Below are 25007 nucleotides of genomic sequence, written 5' to 3'. Positions count from 1 at the left end.
CCCTTCTCCTCCAATAAACTGTTATTTCAGTAGAATCTCTCACCGGGCAGCTCCCTCCGGAGCTTCTCAAGCAGCAGAATACCAGCAGGAGCTCCTAATCCCTGCCCTGCACTGGCCGCTGCCAAGTCCATTTGGTCAAATGAATATTGTAGGGAGAAACCAGAGAGCAGGAATTTCCTGTCCTTCCTCCTTTCTGTCTCAAGGGCAAGAGACCAAGTTCCCCAGCTTGTCTGTTCCCACTTCACCGGGCCTTCCTGGTCGCCATCCATTTAGAATGCTTTCCTTGATGGACAGTTAGTTCTTCAGGTCTTGCTGCCCCAGCTCTGCTCAAGGCTTTTTCCCATTTTCTCTCATCCACAACACAAGGCGTGCCAAGACCCCGGCCCAAGCCCCTCCTGTGCCCCCCGCTGGACCCTGACCAGCTAGCAGGGGGTTGAGGCTCTGTGCTCCCAGCTGTGGCTAAAGGCTCCCAGTGGCCAGTACACACAAGTGTAGTGCCACCTGCAGTTAAGAAGCAAAACTACAGGCAATTAAAGGTTTTAATAGAATCAAATATAACTGAATACATTAACCTGATTAAATCAAGTTAATTAAAGAATTATTAATAATTAAAAATACTATTGAATTAAATGGAATAAAAACAAATAATAAAACCAAATTAAGCCAAACTAATTCTACACAATATTAATGAAGTATGCTAATTCAGTGCTTCATTATTTCAAACATCATCACACAACAATAATAATTGATATATATTTATTATTGGCACTATTGCCTGGCAACAATTACTACTGCTTGTATTGGGTTCTTATTTACTCCTACTCTAGCTTGGTTGTTTTATACAATAAAATGGAAGGAAGTTGTGTCTCAAGTTTTTTTCCCAATGTTTTGGGATCCTTTCACTGTTTGAATTGCCCATTCAGAAATAGCCAAAACAGCCCCTTACAGTAACAGACTTGTACCACAGCTACTGAACTCTTCAGCAGTAGCAGCGAGAGCAGAAGCCTCACTCAGATAGGGCAAAAAGGCCCAGGGATTTTCCTAAATAGATTTAGACAGAAAGACTAGACTTTTTTTCTAAATTCAGGGTCAAAAGACTAGACATTGTGCGAAATACTGCAACAAATCAGAAGAAATCAGGAAAGATTCCTCCATGTTCACCCCTGAACAAACTATTAAATTCTTGGGATGATCCTAATTTCCCAAAAGAACATGGTATGTCAAAGAAGGAAGCAAAGAGATTGTGTAAATCATGAGTAGTAAATCCTTTAGTTGGCCAAGATCTGGTTCATGTGAAATAACTAAAAGTGGCAATTGACTATAAGAATTCTAAAGGGTATACCTATTGGCTATTATAGGTATATCATATTCACAAGTGTAATAGAGAGGGGGTCTTAGAAGAGAAGGAATCACGGAACAGTTGTTGGGAGATTGAATTCTATGTGGCACTTCCTCTTTCTTTCACTGAGCTGGGTTGTTATCAATGGAGTCAGGCAGTCTAGACTAAGTCTGTTCTCCCACAGCCTCCTTCTGAATTGATAGATTAAAATTCCCCTCCTACTACACAAACTCTGAATCAATCTCTGGCATAGCTCTAATTTATTGGAGTGTAGGGTTGTTGAAAGAAGAGGAAAGTTCCTAATACTTCTTTCCTAATAGAACTCTTGAGGATTTGATCAGAGCTAAGCTCTGAGTTCCCCTAAAGGAAAGAGTCTTGATCCCAAAATTAGCTTCAGTAGATAACTGGGATCTTCATTCAATTCAAGCAAGAGGATTCTGAGATTTGTACTTCCTCCACCCAGATCCAGAGTCCCAGATAAGAAGATTTTTTTCTCTTTGGCTCCAACTGCTTTTGAACTTGGATGGAACTCTCTCCCTTTCCCCACAGGTCTGATAAAGATTCCATTTGCTCTTCTGCTGAAGCATCTCTTCAAACTTCAGATTCCTCTTTGTTCTTGGTCATCCCCTTATTCACACAAGTCAACCAAATCCACCACCCCTGAAAGTAGTTTGGTTGAAGAAAACCCCCGACACGATGCCATCATTGTCCTTGAGCCAAGAGGTTATTACATCTTTAGATTCAGACTATTCTGGCTTGACTCCTTCAGCTCTTCCTTCTAAATCTAGTTACATCTAGCAAGAAAAACACCCTCTTGTCTTCCCATCCTGCCTGTGAGGAGGCTCCTCTTCTTAATCCAGGCCCCTCTGACCTCCCAGCCCACCTTTGGTATGGTCTCTTTTCCTCATACCCAGCAGATTGGCCAATATGACAGCAAAGGAAAATAATAAATGTTGGAGGGGATGTGGCAAAACTGGGACATTAAGACATCGCTGGTGGAGTTGTGAACTGATCCAATCATTCTGGAAGGTATTCAGAATTATGTGCAAAGGGCTTTAAAAGACTGCCTGCCCTTTGACTCAGCCATACCATTGCTGGGTCTGTTCCCCAAAGAGATAATAAGGAAATATGTCCATGCAAAAATATAGCCACTCTCTTTAAAGTGGCAAAAAAACGAAAAATAAAGGGATGCCCTTGATTGGAGAATGGCTGAACAAATTGTGGAATTGCGCGTCAGGTATGGGAAGGGTGGTGGTAGGGGAGGGAGGGAAAGAATATGATTCTAAATTTTAAATTGACTAAATAAATAAAATTAAATAAAAAAGAAAAGTGAAAAAAGCATCTTGCCTCTTACTTATAAAGGAAGTTGTGTCTTGTCTCTTATTAGCTTGACAGCTCAACTGTAGGATGTCCCCTGACAGTCCTGCTTGATTGATATTTCAAGAGATGAGATGGATTTAGAGACCTCAACTTTTCCCTTATTACCTCATCACAGAGGTTGGATCTCTGCTCAGACCCAGAGATCAGCTGACTGCATCAGAGTCCTTAGACATAATGGTCTGAACAGTAGGGGTTCAGTCCCTTAGATCCCTTCCAAAATCTTTCTCATATACTGTTTTTTGCTTGTTTTTTTAAAGATCTGTATGCAGCAAGAGGCTTTCCCCTGTGAATTAGATACATTAAACTTTAACCACAGTATGATGTGTTCAAACTCATTCAATCCAGGAAGAATACTGTCCTCTACTGATCATACTATTCTTTCCTCCATCCCAACCCCCCCATGTAATCTTTTACTTTCCCCCCAAATATATGCAAACACAATACCCTACATCTAAAAATATTTTCTTTGAATCTCGATTTTTCTCATCCTTCCCACCCAAGGGTAAAAATTTTACAAGTGCAATCATGTCAAGTACTTTCCCATAGCAATGCTTTTGTGGAAGGCAACTCAAATAAAAAAAATAAAGTGAAAAAAAATTTCTTTGGTCCAGATTCAGACTCCATCAGTTCTTTCTCTGGAAGTGAATGAAAAATTTTATTTTGAGTCTTTTGGGGTTTTTTTTGTATCATTATATTGCTAAGAATAATTAAGTTATACTCAGAGTTGTTCATTATACTGTTCATCATTGCTATCAGCGTGTTCAGTGTTTTCTTGATTCTGTTTACTTCATTCTGCATCAGTTCATGGAAGTCTTTCCTGCTTTTTCTGATCTCTGGCTTCTCATGAATCATATCACAATAGTATTCCAGTACAATCACATAACACAATTTATTCAGCCATTTCCCAATTGATGTATTTCTCTTCATTTTCCATTTCTTTACTACCACAAAAAGAGCTGCTTCTTGTGTTTTTGTTCAGACAGCTCCTTTTTCCTTTTTGTTTTTTATTTCTTTGGGATACAAGCATAGTAATGATAATGTGGGTTCAAGGGTATGAAGACTTTTAGAGCTCTTTACGCATACTTCCAAATTACTCTCTCTAAAATGGTTGAATCATTGAACATCCTAGTGCAAACAACATGGAAATAGGTTCTGATCAAGGACATAAGTAATACCCAATGAAACTGCATGTTGGCTATGGGAAGGGTGGGTGGAGGGGATGGAGGGAAATCAAGTGGCTATTATAACCAAAAAATAAACAAATAAATTAAATGGTTGAATCAGATCACAATTACCTCAACAGTTCATTAGTGTCTCAATTTTCCGACATTTCGCACAGATTTTCTCATTTCCCTTTTCTGTCATAATAGCCAACATGATAGGAGTGAGGTGCTACCTCAGAGCTGTTTTAATTTGTATTTCTCTAATTAATTATCATCACCCTTCCCCAGAGAAAAACACATTCCCCTTGAGCACATTCATTAAACTTCTCTGCACCATGTAAGAGATAATCTCTTGATGAAAATCGTCCCATAGGGAATCCATATATGGCAACCCAGAAGACATTTTCTTATATTTAGCAAGCTCTGAACTCCTTTTGAATGTCTTTCCTCATTCATGAGTGCTAAGATTTCTAATTAATAGGAATCCTTGGGAATGGGAATGAAGTGGTTATTGCTAAATTACTTATACTCCTAAGATTTCTCTCCCATGTGAATTCTCTTCTGTTTGTGAGAAAATACCCCTACCCTCTTAGACATGGTGAGATTTTAATGTTAGTAATAGCTTTCAGATAATCATAATTATAGTTCTATGATAATATTAAGTCATGATTTTAGAAGGGTTTTTCACTTATATTTTAGTAAAGTTTTTAAACTGTTTTAACTTAGTCCTTAGAGTTAGCCCTACCCTTTTGAGTTGATGTAACATGCACCTAACTTGTGCTCAGGAATGAGTCATCATTTGCTTTGACCTTAGTTTCATGAACAGACATAGTGCTATCCATTAACACCCATCCTTATCCGGAGAAAATCCTTGTCCCCTGATAATCATCAAATGACTCTTACATCATGGTCAAAAGATCTACTTAGCTGATCTAACTATGGACAAATAAGGGTTGCTTCCTAATTGAACTAGCCAATGAACAGTGTTGCTGGTTGTCCTCATCCTTTGAAGGGTATGACTAGTTTTACACTTTTCTTTGTACTTTTAAGTAAAACTTGACTATTTCTAGAGGTTATAAAAGGTCTCTCACATTACTTGGGGTCTTCCAATATTAATGAGTAGTCCAGTTTATTGGAGGATTAGGCCCTCTCCCAATACACCTAATTATCTGGCTTAGAGAATTTGACTTTTTTTAAATCTAAATTGATTATTCTTAAATAAGCTATGATTAACAACTAAAAGCTCAGGTTCATACATGACCATCATGAAGTTTTTCCCCAGTGTGGATTTTTCTGCCATTTAGCAGGTATGGAGGTATATGTGAAAACCTTTCCAAACTGACTACAGTCATAGTTTTTCTCCAGTGTGTATTCTCTGGTGTTTGGCAAGATGGCCGCTCGCTGTAAAAGCCTTTCCACATTGTTAAAATTCATAAGGTTTCTCCCCATTGTGGATTCTCTGATATACATCAAGACCATCTCTCTGAGTAAAAGCCTTTCCACATTGTTTACATTCTCATGGTTTTGTTCCAGTGTGAATTCTCTGATGTTTACCAAGTTGTGAATTAAAAGTGAAAGCCATTCCACATTTTTTACAATCATAGGGTTTCTCTCCCGTGTGGATTCTTTGATGTGCAGAAAGATTGCCCCTCTGTGTGAAAGCCTTTCCACACTGCTTACATTCATAAGGTTTCTCTCCAGTGTGGATTCTCTGATGTATAGCAAGTTGGGAGCTAAATGTGAATGATTTTATACATTGTTTACATTCATATTGATTCATTCCAGTGTGAATCCTCTGATGTGTTGCAAGTTTTGAGCTAAATGTGAACGACTTTCCACATTCTTTACAGTTATAAGGTTTCTCTCCAATGTGGATTCTCTGATGTGCACCAAGACCATGGCTAGTTGTGAAAGAATTTCCACACTCTTTACATTTGTAAGAGTTCTCTCCAGTGTGCATTCTATGATGTTCAGTAAGACCAGAGCTCTGTGTGAAGGTCTTTCCACACTGTTTACATTTATAAGGTTTCTCTCCAGTGTGGATTCTCTGATGAATAGAAAGACTGTAGCTACCTGTGAAAGTCTTTCCACACTGTTTATATACATAGGGTTTCTCTCCAGTGTGGATTCTTTGATGTACATCAAGACTGCTTTTCCATGTGAATGCCTTACCACAGTGTTTACATTCATACGGTTTTGTTCCAGTGTGAATTCTCTGATGTCTAGCAAGTTGTGAGCTCAATGTGAAAGTCTTCCCACATTCTTTACAATCATAGGGTTTCTCTCCAGTGTGGATTCTTTGATGTTCAGCAAGATTTCCCCTCTGTCTGAAAGCCTTTCCACACTGCTCACATTCATAAGGTTTCTCTCCAGTGTGGATTCTCTGATGTGCACCAAGACCACAGCTAGTTGTGAAAGCCTTTCCACACTGTCTACATTCGTAAGGTTTCTCTCCAGTGTGGATTCTATGATGTTCAGTAAGAGCAGAGCTCTGTGTGAAGGTCTTTCCACACTGTTTACATTCATAAGGTTTCTCTCCAGTGTGGATTCTCTGATGTACAGAAAGACTGTAGCTAGCTGTGAAAGCCTTTCCACACTGTTTACATACATAAGTTTTCTCTCCAGTGTGGATTCTCTGATGTACAGCAAGACCGTTTCTCCATGAAAAAGCCTTACCACACTGTTTACATTCATATGGTTTTGTTCCAGTGTGAATTCTCTGATGCTTAGCAAGTTGTGAGTTCAATGTGAAAGACTTCCCACATTCTTTACAATCATAGGATTTCTCTCCACTGTGGGTTCTTTCATGTTCAGCAAGACTGACCCTCTGTGTGAAAGCCTTTCCACACTGCTTACATTCATAAGGTTTCTCTCCAGTGTGGATTCTTTGATGTTCAGCAAGATTTCCCCTCCATGTGAAAGCATTTCCACACTGTTTACATTCACAAGGTTTATCTCCAGTGTGGATTCTTTGATGTGCAACAAGATGATCCCTTTGGTTAAAAGCCTTTTCACATTCTTTACATTCACAAAGTTTCCCTCCAGTATGGATCATATGATCTTGAGCATGTTCAGAATTCTGATAGAAGGACTTCCCATATTTACTACTCACAGAAAGCTTCTCTCCAGGATTACTTTTTGGATGTCTAATGCGGATGGAACTCCAAGTGAAGGCCATTTCCTCTGGATAATCTTCATATATGGGTATTTCTGGAGGTTTCACATAGGATTGAAGGAGTTCTTCTTTTTCAGGGAAGTACTTGTATTCATTATTCTGATGATAATTATTTCCAGAGGTTATTTTCTTATATTGATTTAGGATTGAATATCGTGTGAATTTCTTTGCAATTCCATAAAATTCACTGTCACTATCTGGATTTTTATTTACTTTGATATTAGATTCATAGCTTTCTCTCAAAATGAAATCATAGGGATCCTCATTTATAAATCCTTGCTTGCCAGATCCTTTCACAACAAGGCTCGGCTTTGTAGTTATCTCCTTCACTTCAAAACAGATCTCTGCATCTGTAGAAAACAAATGATGATATAACAATGAAACAAACAGCAAGTTCTTTCCTCTGATGGCAGAAAGTAAATTGATTTTATTCTATTTTCCTAATTTAAAATGGGACTCTTCAAACAGAAGGAGGCAGAAACAGTCTTGGAATACATCATTTGGTTATATCTGTGAAAGGTTCATTTTGAAAATATCTTCACATATAATAACACTGAAATCTCATGACACCCCTTTGTCAAAGAGAGGTCCAGCACTGTAATCATAATTTATAACTTGGGCCATGAGCTCAGAATAGAGCCAACCTCCCTGCAGGTAGACTACAGTTCAAATACTGTTACTGAACTTGTTGTGTCCATAGTACTAGACAGTTTTTCCCTACTGCACATTCTAATGCCTGTAATTGATTATAATTATAATTTTGTCAATTTCAGGTAATTTTCCCAATATTCCATTTTGATTATTTTAGAAGCATTGTGATATCTCTGAATAGTACTTCTTTCTGGAATCAATCCTGATGTGTTCCAAGGACCTACTTCTTCGTCTTATTGCCTCAAGCCTTTCTCCAGTCCACTCGATCTTGCACACAGCTGTCACATTCATCATCGTAAAGTACACTTCTGATCAATTTACTCCTTTCTCAAAAAACTCCCTTATCTCACTATCACTAGGACCAAATATAAGACTCTCTGGGTCTGGCTGTTAACGCCCTTCATTCTCTGCCCCTTTCCTACCTTTCCAGTCATCCCTCACCTTAGTCTTCTCCACACATGCAATGATCTCTTGACCAGGAAACACTATCCACCTGACTCCCAGGGTTTTTTTCTGGCAACTCCTCAGGCTGATGATGCCCATCTGGCTTCCCTCAAGTCTCTCATTAAATCCCTCATCCCACACTAAGTCTTGTCCACTCCTCCTTAGCCCTAGGGCCTTCTCTGTCTGGATTAGCTCCAATGTGTCCTGGATATGGTGGATTTGCACCTGAATATTTGCATGTCATCTTCCTCATTAAATAGGGATCTCCTTGAGAGCAGGGCTTCTCCCTTGCCTTTCTTTGTATTCCTGAGACTTACCATAGGAACTGGCACATAGTAGGAGCTTCATAAATACTTGTATGCTGGAATAAACCTAGCAAAGAATTCATATTGAAAAGCCTCAGGCCTTTCTAGATGCTTTCAACAGAGTTCCATGCTCTGGTAATACCAACAAAGACTTGTTAGAGAGGATATTATCTTTATCACTGGAAAGGAACTGACAGGCCATGGAACTTGACCTCTCTTCATTATTACAGAAGTGAAAACTGAGGCTCATAGATTTAATAACTTGCCCCAAATCCCACTGCTAAAATGTTTCTACAAACACATTCCAAGTCAGATCTGACTGCCCCAAGTCTAGCACTTCCTTCCCTGTAACACATAGAGGTCTCTTTGGATAGTAGCCCTTATGTACCTGCTTTATCTCACTCACCTGCACAGAAGATCCTTGTGCCTTTTTGTTCTAACAACCACGGTGAGTCCCCTTGCTGACAACTGGATAACAAATTTTCTCTGGGAACTGGCAGCCCTGGGTATAAGGAATAAAGAAGAATTAAGAACAGAGAGAAATAGATAATTTAGTCCTATTTAGGGAAAGGGGTCATGCAAGCAAGGACCATGGGATGGTTCCCAGGTAGCCTCAAGGATGATTTTCATAGTATTCACCTTTGGAGAGGGGCAGAGATCATTAAACCCATTTGGAATCAGAAAATTTCATCTTCATTTTCCTGTCATAGAAGGATGGCCACATTCCACAGCTGCTACTACCTAGAAATTAGAGGCAGCTGGCAGTGTAGGGGGAAGAGGTCTGATCTTAGAGTCAGAAAGACAAGTTCTAATCAGCCTCAGATACAGGGGAACTGGTTGGCCCTTAGGCAAGTCATTTTACCTCTGTATGCCTCAGTTCCTTCAACTGTGATATGATGATAATAATGCCAAACTCACAGGAATGTTGAGACCAAATGGTAAAAATTATAAACTCTTTTACCTAGTTCAGGACATAAAGCAGATATATATAGGGATGCTCATTCCTTTCCATTCCTTTTCTATCATGTGGGCTGGAATCTGAGGGAAGAATCATGATCATTGTGATAGCCTAGGGAGAATTAGGGACCATGAGCTTTCACTTTATATTTCTAAACAGGATTTATCTAAAGGCTAGATTCATGCCAAAGATAGAGGGGCTGCCTTGACAGGTAGAGGGTCAATGTCCATCTGCAAGGAAAAGCCGCATGGATATGAGAGTTTGCAGACTAGATTCCAGTTCACTTAGATTAGCTTCAAGACTGTAAATACTCATTTGAGTTTTAACCTTAAGCTACCTAAAATAGAAAAGAGACAATTTCAAGAACAACAAAGCAATGTCTCAGTTTCCCATCAGATAATTCGAAAATCTTTTTCATGAAAACCAGACATCAGAAGGACCCTGTGGAGAGATCAGCACATTTGCTTTTTTAATAACTGATAAAAGGCTCAAAATCCTACACATTAGGCCTGGAATGAAAACATTCCTTTAATGGCAGATTCAGAGTTACCAGAGGAAATGGTCTTTACCCACAGAGAGCAGATTCTGCACATTCTCCAGCATGACCTCCCTGTACAGCTTTTTCTGAGAACAGTCCAACATGCACCACTCTTCCTGGGTGAAGTCCACTGTCACATCCTGGAACGTTACTGACTCCTAAATCAGCAAAAGTCATGAGATTTAGAGCTGAGACTTCAGAAATCATCAACCCTCATCAACACATAGGAGGAAACTGAAGCACACAAAGGATTTACCCCAAACTTTTAACCTTGAATAGCATCAGAGCTAGCACTGGAGAGCAGTCATTCAGAGCCTAATGGAATACTGAGAAAAGCATTTGTATCTGAAGTGAGAATCATGTTGGAATGGTAAAACCTGGAGAAGTGTCGTACTTTGAAATGTTTCTCCGTATGGAATCAGGGAGATGATATGTAAAGTATGAGATTCTGTGGAGGAGAAAGAGAGATGATCTGAAATTCTTCCTCATCACAAACGTCAGAATTGATCTAGTAAGAGCATTTTGTAAAGAGTTTGTGAGAAGGGGGCAAGTATGGTGTATTCTGGGTAAAAAACATTACTAATCATTAATAAGGAAAAATAAAGAAAAAGGAATTTCCTACTTAATTTCAAAAAAAGTTGAAATACTTTTATCTAGATTGTGAGAAACAATAGTCTTATGTAGAACTCAATGGAAAACCACAGTGAAGAAGGAAGGTATTTTATTAAGATGTTCTTGCAAGAGCAGGTCTCCAACAAGTAGGCACATACCTGGATTGGCACAGCAAGCTTTTATTCCACATACCTGGCCACAGAGTCCTCCCTCCTTTCTCCACTGGTAGTGGAGGTGTACAACTTCCCAACACACCTATAATATGTTCTCCTCTAGTCATATTTACCCCTCCTGTGTCATGTCACATGTGCTTTAATAAGTTCACTCTACCTTAAGGGAACATAATTTAATATTCATAGCTTTTCTGAGCATGCCTGTTATTCTCATTAGGAGTGGGGGGATTGGGTAGAGACTTTCCTGAAGGCTACAAATCACCATATTTCCTTTACTGAAAAAAGTCACATAATTTGTTTTCTACATGGGATCAGACTGTCTCCATCCAAGTGAAGAAGAGATATCCAGTGTCATATTGAGGATTTGAGGAAACACTGGCTTTGATGTGTCTTAGCCAAAATATTTTACATTTTATGTCTTTTCTGTGTGATTAATTTCATGTGAATGACATCCATTCATTTTTAATATTTAATTACATTGAAAGAAGAGTAATTATGATGGGAAAAGGAGAAATATTTTTAATTAAAAATATATTTTATTAAATGAGGTTAGGGATGAGCTTATTCATAAGAAAGACACTGACAATGTAATGATTGAAATTCTGGAGAGACTGAATTTCTTCATGTTAAATTAGTTAATTGACTGATCAAGACATTCTAATGTGTTAGAATTCTAATATCTATCTATCTATCTATCTATCTATCTATCTATCTATCTATCTATCTATCTATCTATCTATTTCCTTCAGCTCACTACTCAGTCCTTTCCCTGTACATTCCAAGAGATCGCTGATTCATAAACAGCCAATGAAGAGGGGACTCAGAAGCTTCAATTGCTCCCTCATTATTTCATTACAGGAGAAGCAGGGCTTTGTCCATACAAGAAAGCTACCAGTTCAAACTTTATTCGGCCTTGTGGCTGGCCTAGCATTCTCTCAAAATGGTTCAAGGTTCACCATGGCTTGCCAACCCTGCTCTTAGTTTTTTTTTGTTTAAAAAAAACAAAACAAAGCAGGTTCCAACGTATTTCCATGGCCTTGGGAGGGGACACACTGGAAGAGTGGGCTTTGGTACTTGCGTGGGGGGCTAAAGGGGAAATTATTCCACAAAAACATCATAATTCAGTATTAATTTTCAACAAGAATTCATTTATAAAAAACAAATGCTCTAAACATAGCCTAGGGACTCTAGAACCTCGGGAACCAAGGGTCAAGAGAATGAGTGAAGAGGCAGATTGAGGGATAACTGACAAGAGAGTGGCCAGATCTGGTAAAACTGTGCTACCTGGAAGAGTTCATTTATGTTATCAAACTGATCCATGGAAAACAGATGGTACACACTTTCCCCCCATTTTTTCAATTATATACTCATAGCACCAACAACAAAATTTAAGTAAACAAATGAAAAACAAGTATGTACAAAATGGCAAACTTCACAATGTTTATAATTTGTTTCAAATACATGAATTTTACGTATTTGTTAACAAGAAAACAGTCTTTGCTTCTGACTTCTCATTGAATTTGTTTTACTTTGATACTTTTTTCTCTTGATTTTGTAGCTTTTTGTTTTTCCTTTTAAACATTATTTTATTAGTTCATTTTCAAACATTATTAATTGGAGACAAAGATTGTTTTCTTTTCCTCCCCGGCTCCCACCACCCCTCCCATTGCTGACGCACGATTCAACTGGGTGTCACATGTGTCCTTGATTCGAATCCATTTCCATGTTGTTGGTCTTTGCATTTAGCGTCTCTCCTCAGTCATGTCCCCTTAACCCCTGTAGTCCAGCAGTTGCTTTTCCTCGGTATTTTTACTCCCACAATTTGTCCACTGCTTGTGGATGGTGTTTTTTCTCCTTAATCCCGGCAGATTGTTCAGGGACACTGCGTTGACACTAATGGAGAAGTCCATTGCATTCTATTGTACCACAGTGTATCAGTCTCTGTGTATAATGTTTTCCTGGTTCTGCTCCTTTCACTCTGCATCACTTCCTGGAGGTTGTTCCAGTCTCCATGGAATTCCTCCACTTTATTATTCCTTTGAGCACAATAGTATTCCATCACCAACATATACTACAATTTGCTCAGCCATTCCCCAATTGATGGGCATCCCCTCATTTTCCAATTTTTTGCCACCACAAAGAGCGCAGCTATGAATATTCTTGTACAAGTCTTTTTACTTATTATCTCTTTGGGGTACAAACTCAGCAGTGCTATGGCTGGATCAAAGGGTAGACATTCTTTTATCGCCCTTTGGGCATAGTTCCAAATTGCCCTCCAGAATGGCTGGATCAATTCACAACTCCACCAGCAATGAATTAATGTCCCTACTTTGCCACATCCCCTCCAGCATTCATTACTTTCCTTTGCTCTCATGTTAGCCAATCTGCTAGGTGTGAGGTGATACCTCAGAGTTGTTTTGATTTGCATCTCTCTGATTATAAGGGATGTAGAGCACTTTTTCATGTGCTTATTAATAGTTTTGATTTCTTTATCTGAAAACTGCCTATCCATGTCCCTTGCCCATTTGTCAATTGGAGAATGGCTTGATTTTTTGTACAATTGATTTACCTCTTTATAAAATTTGAGTAATTAAACCTTTGTCAGAGGTTTTGGTTATGAAGAAAGATTGTTTCCCAATTTGTTGCCTCCCTTCTCATTTTGGTTACATTGGTTTTGTTTGTACAAAACCTTTTTAATTTGATGTAATCAAAATTGTTTATTTTACATTTTGTGACTCTTTCTATGTCTTGCATGGTTTTAAAGTCTTTCCCTTCCCACAGGTCTCACATGTATACTATTCTGTGTTCGCCTAATTTACTTATAGTTTCCTTCTTTATATTCAGGTCATTCACCCATTTTGAGTTCATCTTGGTGTAGGGTGTGAGGTGTTGATCCAAACCTAATCTCTCCCACACTGTCTTCCAGTGTTCCAAAACGCAAACGCAACAGGATCCAGCCTGCCCCACCCCAACTACAGGGCCAGAGCCGGGGCCAGCTCACGCTGAGATGAACGAGCAAGGGGCGCCTCTGAAGCAAGGAGAGGGCACTTCTGCGCCCTTGTGAGTTGACTAGGACAGCAAGGGGATCCCCCTCCCCCAAAGGCAGCTAGGCAGAAAAACTCAAGACATGAGAGAGAGCAGACTTTAGGTGCCCAGAGCCAGTGCACCCGCCAGAGTCAGGGAGTGAGACAGGAATCCCTCTGGAACAAACAGGGACCATTTTTAGGGTCCTTGGGAATTAATCTGGTCGGCTGGGGACCAACCCCCAAAAGTAACTAAACCAGAAAACGAGGCGGGAAAGAGAGAGCAGACACCAAGTGCCCCCTGGAGGAAGGCACTGAGAAAAGCTGCAAAGGACTGAGGAAAACTGAGACCCTGCTCATTAACTCCATACACAAAAAAAAACTCTGCTCTGCAGACTCTGATTTCTGATTAAAGAGGGAACTGAAAACATCCAGAAAAAATGGCTGTGCACAGAAGCCTCAAAATCCCAGCAAGAAATCAAAAAAGAAGACTGTCACCCTCGAAACTTTCTATGGAGGAAAAACCCAAGGTACAGAGGAAATACTGGACGAAAGTCAAACAAAGGAAAAACAAAAAAAAAATGAAAATTGTCTACAATGCCTGGAAGTCTCAAATGGAGCTTATCATGAGAAAATGGAAGCCCTCTGGAAAGAGAAGTGGGAAACGGTTCAAAAGGAAAACCAACAAATTATATTAGAGAACCAAAAAATTACAACTGAATGCCAAAAGATCAAAGCAGAAAATCAAGCCTTAAGGACCAGAATTGAGCAACAGAAACCAATGATCTTGCAAAACAGCAAGAATTAATAAAGCAAAGTCAAAAAATTAAGGAATTAGAAGAAAACATAAAATATCTCACTGACAAGGTGACACACATGGAAAACAGAGGAAGGAGAGGCAATCTGAGATTCATTGGGTCTACCAGAAATAAACAGTAATATTGATATCATAATCCAAGAAAACTGCCGGAGATTCTAGAGCAAGGGGGAAATTCAGGCATTGAAAGAGTTCACAGGACACCCTCTACACTAAACCCCCAAAACACAGCTCCCAGGAATGTAATTGCCAAATGCCAAAGCTTTCAAGCAAAAGAAAAAATCTTACAAGAAATCAGAAAAAGACAATTTAGATATAAAGGAATGCCAATCAGGGTCACACAAGACCTTGAAATTTCCACACTGAACAACCGAAAGGCATGGAACATGATATTCAGAAAGGCAAGAGAGTTGGGTCTTTAACCAAGAATCAGCTATTCATCCAAACTGATTTTGTAGCTTTTAAAGAAATCTTATCATACAATGAATTATATTACTCTCTTTTCATCTATTTCCCTTATTTTCTTAATATTTTCAATATCTGTCATTTCTAATAACATAGTATAATCTATTACATTAAAATAATCTAATCTATTCAAACATTTCTTCCAATCACTGCATTTGTTTTAATTCCAATTCATTGTAATTACTAACAAAGCTTCCACTAATATTTTAATACAGCTTTTCACACAGCTTCCTGTCCTCTTAATAATGCCGAATCCTTGTAATTGGATTCCTAGGTAAATGAGCATGAATGGTTTTACAGCATTTAATGTATATTTCCATCCTGTTTTCTAAAACTCAATTCACAGTTGCTCTAGCAATCTAATATTAGGCCTATTTCTCCATGCTTCTATCAGCATTTAATTTCATCAAATTACCCACTCTGGTTCCTTTAACATACGTTTCTAGGACCAGAATTAGCTAGATTGGTCTTTAGGCAGACATAATCTGTTGCTAGGACCATAATCTTTCCAAAAAGAAGTCTTTCTAGATTCAGCATTCCCAGTGGAACTTTTCCAGTGCCATAACCACTCAAGAATCCGATGTTAATTCCACAGTAGGGTGAATGTTAAAGTCAGATTTTTGCATTTATTATCCCACCAGAAACTATGTGTGGATTATGTATTTGCTCAGGCTTAGACCTACTGCTATCCTCATGTAAGTATGTTTATGTTTTCAACATATGATTTGTCTTCTATTTGTAATCTATATTTCACTTTAAGCTTCCTTCACTTCTATTATAAAATTTCTGAACAATAAAACAACTTGTACTTTCCCTTTCATTTTGTAGATTCATAAGAATTTACAAAATTTTCCTTTTCCATAGGATCTCCTGAATTATATCAGGATAATGGGCATGGAGGTCAAGAGAAGAGACTATCCCTATGCCATTCCTGGATGTTTAAGACACATGGCCATCACTGATTAATCGGGTCACAGTCTTGGTAGAAGAATAGATCACAGTGTACCTGTCTATTTGGAAACCGAACTGGCTTATTTAGGCAGCGGCTACCAAGGACCTGGAAAATTCATGCAACATAGTGTATGTGGGAGAAGGCAGTGTTGATCTTAGAGTTCACACTGATAATAAGCAGTGATGTAGCTCATAGGGACTTTGTGAAGTGCCAATTTTAAAATTACTCCACCCTTCTCAGACCAAACTTTAGAAGATTTGATTTAGCTATTTCCTGATTTGTAACAATGGAGATACTTGGTCTAACAAAATCAAGTCCTAGGAACTCTACATTGTTCCACCCTACTTAGTTTAACGAGGTCTGGAATTTCTGCACCCATACTCAACAAGCAGTGATGTAGCCCATAGAGGCTTTGTAAAGAGAGATGTCACTGGTAGCTTGGTGGGAGCAATTTTAGCCAAGCTGAGGGGTCTGAAGCCACATAAGAAGGTTCTGAAAAGGACTTTGGAGACAGCCAATAGGAAGAGAGTAAAGCCCAGCCCATGCCCTTAGCTACCTGTGGCTCTGAAAAACTCCAGGACCTTTACCAACAAATCCCCAAATGGGGTCACAAAGAGTCAAACACAACTAAAATGCCTAAATGAAAACAAACACACAAGACAAATCACTACATACATAATATGTGATCTCTAGGTGTGAGGGACCCAAATGTTTTTCATCTACCCTACATGTGGGTCATTTTCTTGAGTGGATACAAAAACTGTCATGGACCTGTCCACCTCTTGTGCTGCTGCCTCAGTCTGGCTGAGTGTCAACCTTAGAACCAAACAAGCAACAATTACTTTGTTTTATGGTAACCCTTGATACAAGGACAATGACAATTCTCCCAACAGGAATAAATGACTTACATACTGAGAGGGCTAGTGGCAAACAGCAGATACCACCTAGCCATCCCTGACCCCCTTTCCAAGTTTCTGACCGTTCCTCCCCTCCACTGTCTCTCTCACTCAGGGACACTGGCCTCCTGGATGATCCATGACCAGGACTCTCAATTTCCTCACTCTGTCCCTTTCCAATGACTGTCTCTTATACTGGAGTGTCTTCCCTCCTTCCCTGGGTCTCTTGGCTTCCTTTCCATCTCAGGTCAAATCTCACCTTCTAAAAACAAGCTTTTCCTGATCCTTAAATCTCTTACGTCCTTCCCTCTCAGAAGGCTCCCATCTATACTGCATTTGGCTTTTCTAGACATAGATGCTCACATGGTTTCTTCCCATAACATAGTGCAATTTTATGTCCTTCTTTTGCATCCCCAAGAGGTTAGCACAGTGCTTGGCACAGAGCAGCCACTTGCTCAATGCATACTGACTACACCTAAGAAATGGTAAAAGGAAGGGATTTAGGAGGAAAATTTCTGCTCTGATGACATTACCGCAAAGGATACCTCAAGTCTAACAAGATAGAGATTCCTAGTTGACTTCGGAGTAAACAAGGCTGCAATCTAGCCATGAATCTCTTCCTCTCCCCGTTTCCCAATGAAATAGACTACCTCAAAAGCCCATAAAAATCACCTTTGGAAGAATGGAGGAACTCTCCAGTACCCCACAGAAATGAAGGTACATGGCGCTTGAACATTTCCACAATATAAGAAGGAGGAAAAGCTTGCACAAAAACGTGAACTGAGCCACCCTACACCCCCCCACCTCCCCCAACAAATGAGAGTAAACTATCAGAGCACTCACTGGTACAGAGAGTGAGTGAGGAATGTCTCTGTCTGGGGGGGCACACCAGGGTTCTTGGGATCTAAAGACTGTTAGGAAACAACCTCTCAGGGCGGTATCACAGGAGAATCCTGCACTGAATACAGGGGAGGTTCGGCTGAGCAAAGGGACGACCGCATTGAGCACAGGTGAGGCCTCACTCTGAACACAGGAGAGGCTGCGCTGAGAAAGGGGTGGCCAGGCTGAGCACAGGGGGGTTGCGATGAACACAGGAGAGGCCAAGCAGAGAAAAGGGGAGGCCGCGCTGAGCACAGGAGCTGCCGCGCACTGAACACAGGGGTACTCTTGCTAAGCACAGGGGTGGTTATGCTGAACACAGGGGCCTGCGCTCTAAGGAACCTCAGGGGCTGGGAAGAACAAGTCTGAGGCAACCTAAATTCACAGAAAACCACCCATATCACCCAGACCCCAGACCAAAAAGGAAAGGGGAATAAAACCACCAAAGGAATGGCTCACACGGTCCAAAATCAAGCCTCCAAGAAGAAAGGGTGGAAAAAGTGACTATTGAAAACTTTTATGGCGGGAGCACCCAAGGAAAAGAAGAGAAAGAGGATGAAATCCAAACAAAATCAAAACATGCCTCCCAAAATGAAAATTATCCACAAGCTCTGGAAGGACTCAAATTGGAGCTTATCCAAATGATGGAAAACTTCTGGAAAGAAAAATGGGAGAAAGAGATCAGCAGTCTGACAGACAAGACTTCACAATTGGAGAAAGAGCTGGAAGCATCTAATAGAAGGAGAGACAAAGCTGAAAAGCAAAACCAGTCCCTAACGACCAGTATTAAGCAACTGGAAGACAGTGAGCTTGCAAAACAGCAAGAAGTAATAAAGCAAAGCCAAAAAATTAATGAATTAGAAGAAAACATAAAATATCTCACTGAAAAGGTCACAGACCTTGAAAACAAGGGAGGGAACTAGGGGGACTGACCTAAATTAAATCACTGGTTCAAAAGGATATAGCTAAAGAAGAAAGGTCAGAACTAGGGGAAGATATAAAAATGCCAGGAAATCCACAAGTGACAATTATAACTTTGAACATGAATGGGATGAACTCACCCATAAAACATAGACAAATAGCAGATTGGATTAGAACCTAAAACCCTACCATATGCTGGCTTCAAGAAACCCATATGATGCGGGTTGATACTCACAAGGTTAGAATTAAAGGATGGAATAAGGCCTCAACTGATAGAAAGAAGTCAGGAGTTGTAATCATGATATCTGACAAAGCCAAAGCAAAAATAGACCTGATCAAAAGGGATAGGGAAGGTAAATATATTCTGTTAAAAGGGAGTATAGACAATGAGGAAATATCACTAATCAACATGTATGCACAAAATGGTATAGCATCCAAATTTCTAATGGAGAAACTAGGAGAACTGAAGGAGGAAATAGACAGTAAAATCATATTAGTGGGAGACTTGAACCAACCACTATCAAATTTAGATAAATTAAACCAAAAAATAAATAAGAAAGAGGTAAAAGAGTTGAATGAAATCTTAGAAAAATTAGAGTTAATAGACATATGGAGAAAAATAAATAGGGACAAAAAGGAATACACCTTCTTCTCAGCACCACATGGCACATTCACAAAAATAGATCATATACTAGGTCACAGAAACATGGCACTCAACTACAGAAAAGCAGAAATAACAAATGCAACCTTTTCTGATCATAAAGCAATAAAAATATTTATCAGTAAGGGTACATGGAGAGCCAAATCAAAAATTCATTGGAAATTAAATAATATGATACTCCAAAATCCGTTAGATAGAGAAGAATTCATAGAAACAATAATTTCATTGAGGAAAATGACAATGGTGAGACATCCTTTCAAACCTTATGGGATGGAGCCAAAGCAGTACTTAGAGGAAAATTCATATCCATGAATGCATATATTAACAAATTAGGGAGGGCAGAGATCAAGGAATTGGAAATGCAAATCAAAAAACTTGAGAACGAACAAATTAAAAACCCCCAGAAGAAAACCAAACTAGAGATCCTAAAAATTAAGGGAGAAATTAATAAAATCGAAAGTGACAGAACTGTTGCACTAATAAACAAGACTAGAAGCTGGTACTTTGAAAAAACCAGACAAAATACACAAAGTACTGGTCAATCTAACTAAAAAAAGGAAAGAAGAAAGGAAAATTAATAGCATCAAGGATGAAAAGGGGGACCTCACCTCCAATGAAGAGGAAATTAAGGCAATCATTAAAAAATACTTTGCCCAACTATATGGCAATAAATATACCAACCTAGGTGATATGGATGAATATTTACAAAAATATAAATTGCCTAGACTAACAGAAGAAGAAATAGATTTCTTAAATAATCCCATATCAGAAAAAGAAATCCAACAAGCCATCAAAGAACTTCCTAAGAAAAAATCCTCAGGGACTGATGGATTCACCAGTGAATTCTATCAAACATTCAAAGAACAGCAAACCCCAATACGATACAAACTATTTGACATAATAAGCAAAGAGGGAGTTCTACCAAATTCCTTTCATGACACAACCATGGTAATGATTCCAAAGCCAGGCAGGCCAAAAACAGAAAAAGAAAACTATAGACCAATCTCCTTAATGAATATAGATGCACAAATATGAAATAGGATACTAGCAAAAAGACTCCAGCAAGTGATCAGAAGGGTCATCCACCATGATCAAGCAGGATTTATACCAGAGATGAAGGGCTGGTTCAATATTAGGAAAACCATCCACATAATTGACCACATCAATAAGCAAGCCAACAAAAATCACATGATTATTTCAATAGACGCAGAAAAAGCCTTTGATAAAATACAACACCCATTCCTATTAAGAACACTAGAAAGCACAGGAATAGAAGGGTCGTTCCTAAAAATAATAAACAGTATATATCTAAAACCATCAACTAATATCATCTGCAATGGGGATAAACTAGATGCATTCCCAATAAGATCAGGAGTGAAGATGATGCCCATTATCACCTCTATTATTTGACATTATCTTAGAAACACTAGCAGTAGCAATTAGAGAAGATAAAGGAATTGAAGGCATCAAAATAGGCAAGGAGGAGACCAAGTTATCACTCTTTGCGGATGACATGATCGTCTACTTAAAGAATCCTAGAGATTCAACCAAAAAGCTAATTGAAATAATCAACAACTTTAGCAAAGTTGCAGGATACAAAATAAACCCACATAAGTCATCAGCATTTCTATATATTTCCAACACAGCTCAGCAGCAAGAACTAGAAAGAAAAAGTCCATTCAAATTCACCTTTGACAAAATAAAATTCATAGGAATCTTTCTCCCGAGACAAACACAGGAACTATATGAACACAACTACAAAACACTCTCCACACAACTAAAACTAAACTTGAACAATTGGAAAAACACTAACTGCTCATGGGTAGGACGAGCCAATATAATAAAAATGACCATCCTACCGAAACTTATTTATCTATTTAGTGCCATACCCATTGAACTTCCAAAAAATTTTTTACTGATTTAGAAAAAACCATAACAAAGTTCATTTGGAAAAAGAAAGGATCAAGGATATCCAGGGAAACAAAGGGTGATAAAAGACTGTCTGCCCTTTGATCCAGCCTTGCACTGCTGGGTTTGTACCCCAAAGAGATAATAAGGAAAAAGACTTGTACAAGAATTTTCATAGCTTCACTCTTTGTGGTGGCCAAAAATTGGAAAATGAGGGGACGCCCTTCAATTTGGAAATGGCTGAAGAAATTGTGGTATATGTTGGTGATGGAATACTATTGTGCTCAAAGAATAAAGTAGAGGAATTCCATGGAGTCTGGAACAACCTCCAGGAAGTGATGCAGAGCAAAAGGACCAGAACCAGGAAATCATTATACACAGAGACTGATACACTGTGGTATAATCGAAGGTAATGGACCTCTCCATTAGGGTCAATGCAATGTCCCTGAACAATCTACAGGGATATAAAAAACACTATCCACAAGCAGAGGATAAACTGTGGGAGTAAAAACACGGAGGAAAAGAAACTGCTTGACTACAGGGGTTGAGGGGATATGACTGAGGAGAGACTCAAATGAATACTCTTATGCAAATAACAACAACATGGAAACGGGTTCCAATCAAGAACACATGTGATACCCAGTGGAACGATGCGTCGGCTATGGAAGAGGTTGGGAGGAGGTGTGGTGGGGAAGAAAATGATCTTTGTTTCCAATGATTAACGTTTGGAAATGACCAAAAAATAATGTTTAAAAAAAGATAGAGATTCCTTAATTCCTCTGGATTCCACCTGGAATGAAGCTAGTCAGGTCTGGATATGGACTACACTCACCTGAGATGGGGGTCTCTGGGTGTCAGGCGTCATTCTCTCTGGTTCCAAGGCCTCTCCTAGGGCTAGACTTTGGTGCTCCTCAGGGAGGAGGATACTCAAGTTGGAGAAACTTTCTCTTTGCATACCTATAAGAAATTATAGAAGGTGAGGTTTCAGAGGGGATGAAAAGGCCCTCCCCCTGTCCTCTAGGGAGACCCTACTCAGTCTGAGGGGAATAGAGAGGGACAGGCTTAGAAATAAAGTTGGACAGTACAGGAAAACGTTCCATCCTCACTAATTCCATCTTTGGCCTCATTCATCTCCCCTATCCTCCTACAAAGACCCAAGAGGCAGAAGGGGCTTGGGATACCGGATAGGATTAAACCAGGGAGAACTTCAATGACCCCTGACTCAGATCTCCTTCTCATACTATGGTTGGGATATGAAGGTTGGGCAAAAGTAACCCAGGGGTAAAGGTAGGGTTGACACTCACTTTTAGGAAGTGATGAGGAGCCTAGATATATAATATGGGCTGGGAGCAAGTCCAGAAGGCAGGTCTGCTCTTAGCATAACTGGCAGATGCTGGTCAAGAGGTCATATGGGGAAGATGAGGCCCAAAGAAAAGGGAAGGGGGCAGGGAGGGGTACTATCTCAGTCCTATAGGCTACCTGAATATGCAGAACTAACTTCCAGAAGCAAAAGACAATTTAAGCTTTAAGAGAAGAAACAATCACACCTAGGGGCTGAAGAACCTCCAGATCATATCTACCTCTCCTTCCTAAATCTTACTTAAATCAAACTCCACCCCAGCGCTAGAACTGCACTTGGGCCACACACACCAGTCCAATCCTTGTTGCGATCTCCCTTCCCCAATCTATCGACCACCTTTTCCCCTTTCTCCTTTACCATGCTCTCCAGTGTAGATTTTCTTGTGTTCTATAAGATTAGAGACATCTGTGAAAGCCTTTCCACAATGTTTATAGTCAAAATGTTTCTCTTCAGTATGGATTCTCTGATGTTCAGCAAGATTGTCTTTCTCTTTCAAAACCTTTCCACACTCTTTAAATTCATGAGGTCCCTTTTTATTGTGGATTCCTTTATGTTTAGTAAGACTAGAGCTCTTGGTGAAAGTCTTTCCACACAGATTACATTCATAAGGTTTCTCACCAGTGTGGATTCTCTGATGTCCAGCAAGCTTAGAGTTCTGTGGAAAGGTCTTCCCTCCTTCATTACCTATAGAATGCATTTCTTCAGGATAACTTTTTAAATTTCTAATGAGGTCTGAACTTCACCTGGAGGCCATTTCTCTTAGGTTGTCCTGATACTTGTGCATTTCAGGAGATTTCCAAAGGGACTGAGGAAGCTCTACCAATTCAGGAAAGCATTTGTTATATCCACTATCCTGAGAACAGTTAGTCCCTGAGGGATTTAGAATTGAATGTTGTCTGAATCTCTTTCCAGTTTCATCAAATCCACAATCACTTTGGATTTTTTTCTCCCTTGTAATCAGTCACAGATTTTTCTTAAATTGAAGTCAAAGGAAAAATCCCTCCTGAATTCATCCCCTTCCACACAGGCTCAGCGTGGTGGTCATCTCATCACTTCAAACGTGCTGTCTGCATCTGCACAAGATAAATAAGGGTTTATACACAGAAAGATGCACACAGAGAAATGGAAGTTCCTTTCTCTGTGGCAGATAATAAACTGATTTTCATTCTATTTTCCCTCCCGTTCAGGAAGAAAACTTTTCTAACTTCAGCAGGCAGAATCAGTCTTTGGATACACCATTTGGTCACATCCACGTGTGGTGGATTGAGAGATACCTACACCTACAATCACACTGGAATTTCACCCCACTTGTGACACAGGGAGGTTCAGCATCGTCATCACACTTTTCACTGGGCCCATAAGCTCAGAAGAGAGGAGTGCCCTGGCCAACTTCCCTGTAGCTAGACTAGGACTGAATCCTTGTCACTGAGCATGTTCTGTCCACAGCACTAGACAGTCGTTCCCTCACGCACTAACTTTCCACTACATGCTTCTTGTTGATTACACACATCATTCTGTCAATGTCAGCTAACCTTTCTGATGTACCAGGTCACATGGTCATTCTTGGACAATTTCATACTCTAAGCTCCAAATAGGTTTGCTCTTTTTTAACTGTTATGCAATAGTCTCCCACGTTGTAGCCACATTTTCCTCTTTTCCAGTAGGATCTAAAGATCTGCCATTTGTTACACATATTCTAAATATTCGGATTATTTCATTATCAATCATAGATTATATCTTATATTATATTCTGAATCCTTCTCTCAGGAAATGAACTTAGTTTACTAACTGATTCTCCCCCGGCTGCTTCTCCGGTCCGAATGGACCCTTTGGGGAAGGGCCCGGACCAGCCGGCTCGCCCATCCCCCAGCTGCCTCCGGACCCCAGGGCGGGGGTGGGGTGGCAGTTAGGGAGGAGCATTCGCTCCTCTGGGGAGGACTAAGCCCCGCCCCCCGGCTCCCGGTCCTAACCAAGAGGCCTGGCCTGACACGGGAACTTCCGTGTTTGTCCCTTTTTTTTTTCTTTTAAACATTATTTTATATGGTCATTTTCAAACAATATTGATTAGAAACGAAGATCATTTTCTTTTTCTCCCGCCCCACCCCCAATAGCGATGCGTGATTCCTCTGGGTATCACAGGTGTCCTCTGTCTGTTTGTCCCTTTTCAAGGGATGGACAGACACAAACTCACTCACAGACCCGCGCTGGCACGCACACTCCCCGCTGCGCCCACGCACGACTATCCACCCCGCGCCTTCATTCTCCCACTCACCCAGCTGCGGACCTCCGCTCCCTCCAGCCAGCTTCTGCCGAGATCCCGACAAGCCCAGCATGCCCCAGGGCTGCCATAGGAGCAGGGGCCGAGGTGTGCGTAACGTCACGACAGG

The 25007-nt window shown here is 39.9% G+C and overlaps 1 protein-coding gene across 3 annotated transcripts; it reads right to left on the bottom strand.

Annotated features, from left to right (window-relative positions):
• Positions 1 to 525: 525 nt before the first annotated feature.
• LOC100619603 (zinc finger protein 345-like) lies at positions 526 to 25007 on the bottom strand. Of its 3 annotated transcripts, none has more exons than XM_016422369.2 (6): positions 24893 to 25007; positions 22978 to 23693; positions 22093 to 22217; positions 9985 to 10111; positions 8864 to 8959; positions 526 to 7407 (listed from the first exon to the last, which is right to left on the bottom strand). In XM_016422369.2, exons 2-6 carry the CDS (start codon positions 23315 to 23317, stop codon positions 5399 to 5401), a joined length of 2697 nt encoding a protein of 898 aa, XP_016277855.2. In that variant the 5' UTR covers positions 23318 to 23693; positions 24893 to 25007; the 3' UTR covers positions 526 to 5398. The 3 variants fall into 3 exon arrangements, with proteins under 3 accessions (XP_016277855.2, XP_056652448.1, XP_016277854.2); XM_056796470.1 differs by having other exon boundaries at positions 24816 to 24951; XM_016422368.2 differs by lacking the exons at positions 22093 to 22217; positions 22978 to 23693; positions 24893 to 25007 and having other exon boundaries at positions 9989 to 22070.

This window comes from Monodelphis domestica, chromosome 4 (genome assembly GCF_027887165.1).
Source record: "Monodelphis domestica isolate mMonDom1 chromosome 4, mMonDom1.pri, whole genome shotgun sequence".
NCBI lineage: Eukaryota > Metazoa > Chordata > Mammalia > Didelphimorphia > Didelphidae > Monodelphis > Monodelphis domestica.
Note: the sequence above shows the minus strand (reverse complement) of the source record. Positions and strands in the feature narration are given on the sequence as shown.

Bases quoted from the DNA above. Each gene is read 5' to 3' on its own strand.
- LOC100619603 (XM_016422369.2), bottom strand. From the start codon at position 23,317: ATGCATTCTATAGGTAATGAAGGAGGGAAGACCTTTCCACAGAACTCT. The intron at 22,218-22,977 runs GTAAAGGAGAAA...AATTTCTTATAG, and splicing joins AATCTACACTGGAGAGCATG to GTATGCAAAGAGAAAGTTTC. The intron at 10,112-22,092 runs GTGAGTGTAGTC...TTGCTGATTTAG, and splicing joins CCCAGAGACCCCCATCTCAG to GAGTCAGTAACGTTCCAGGA.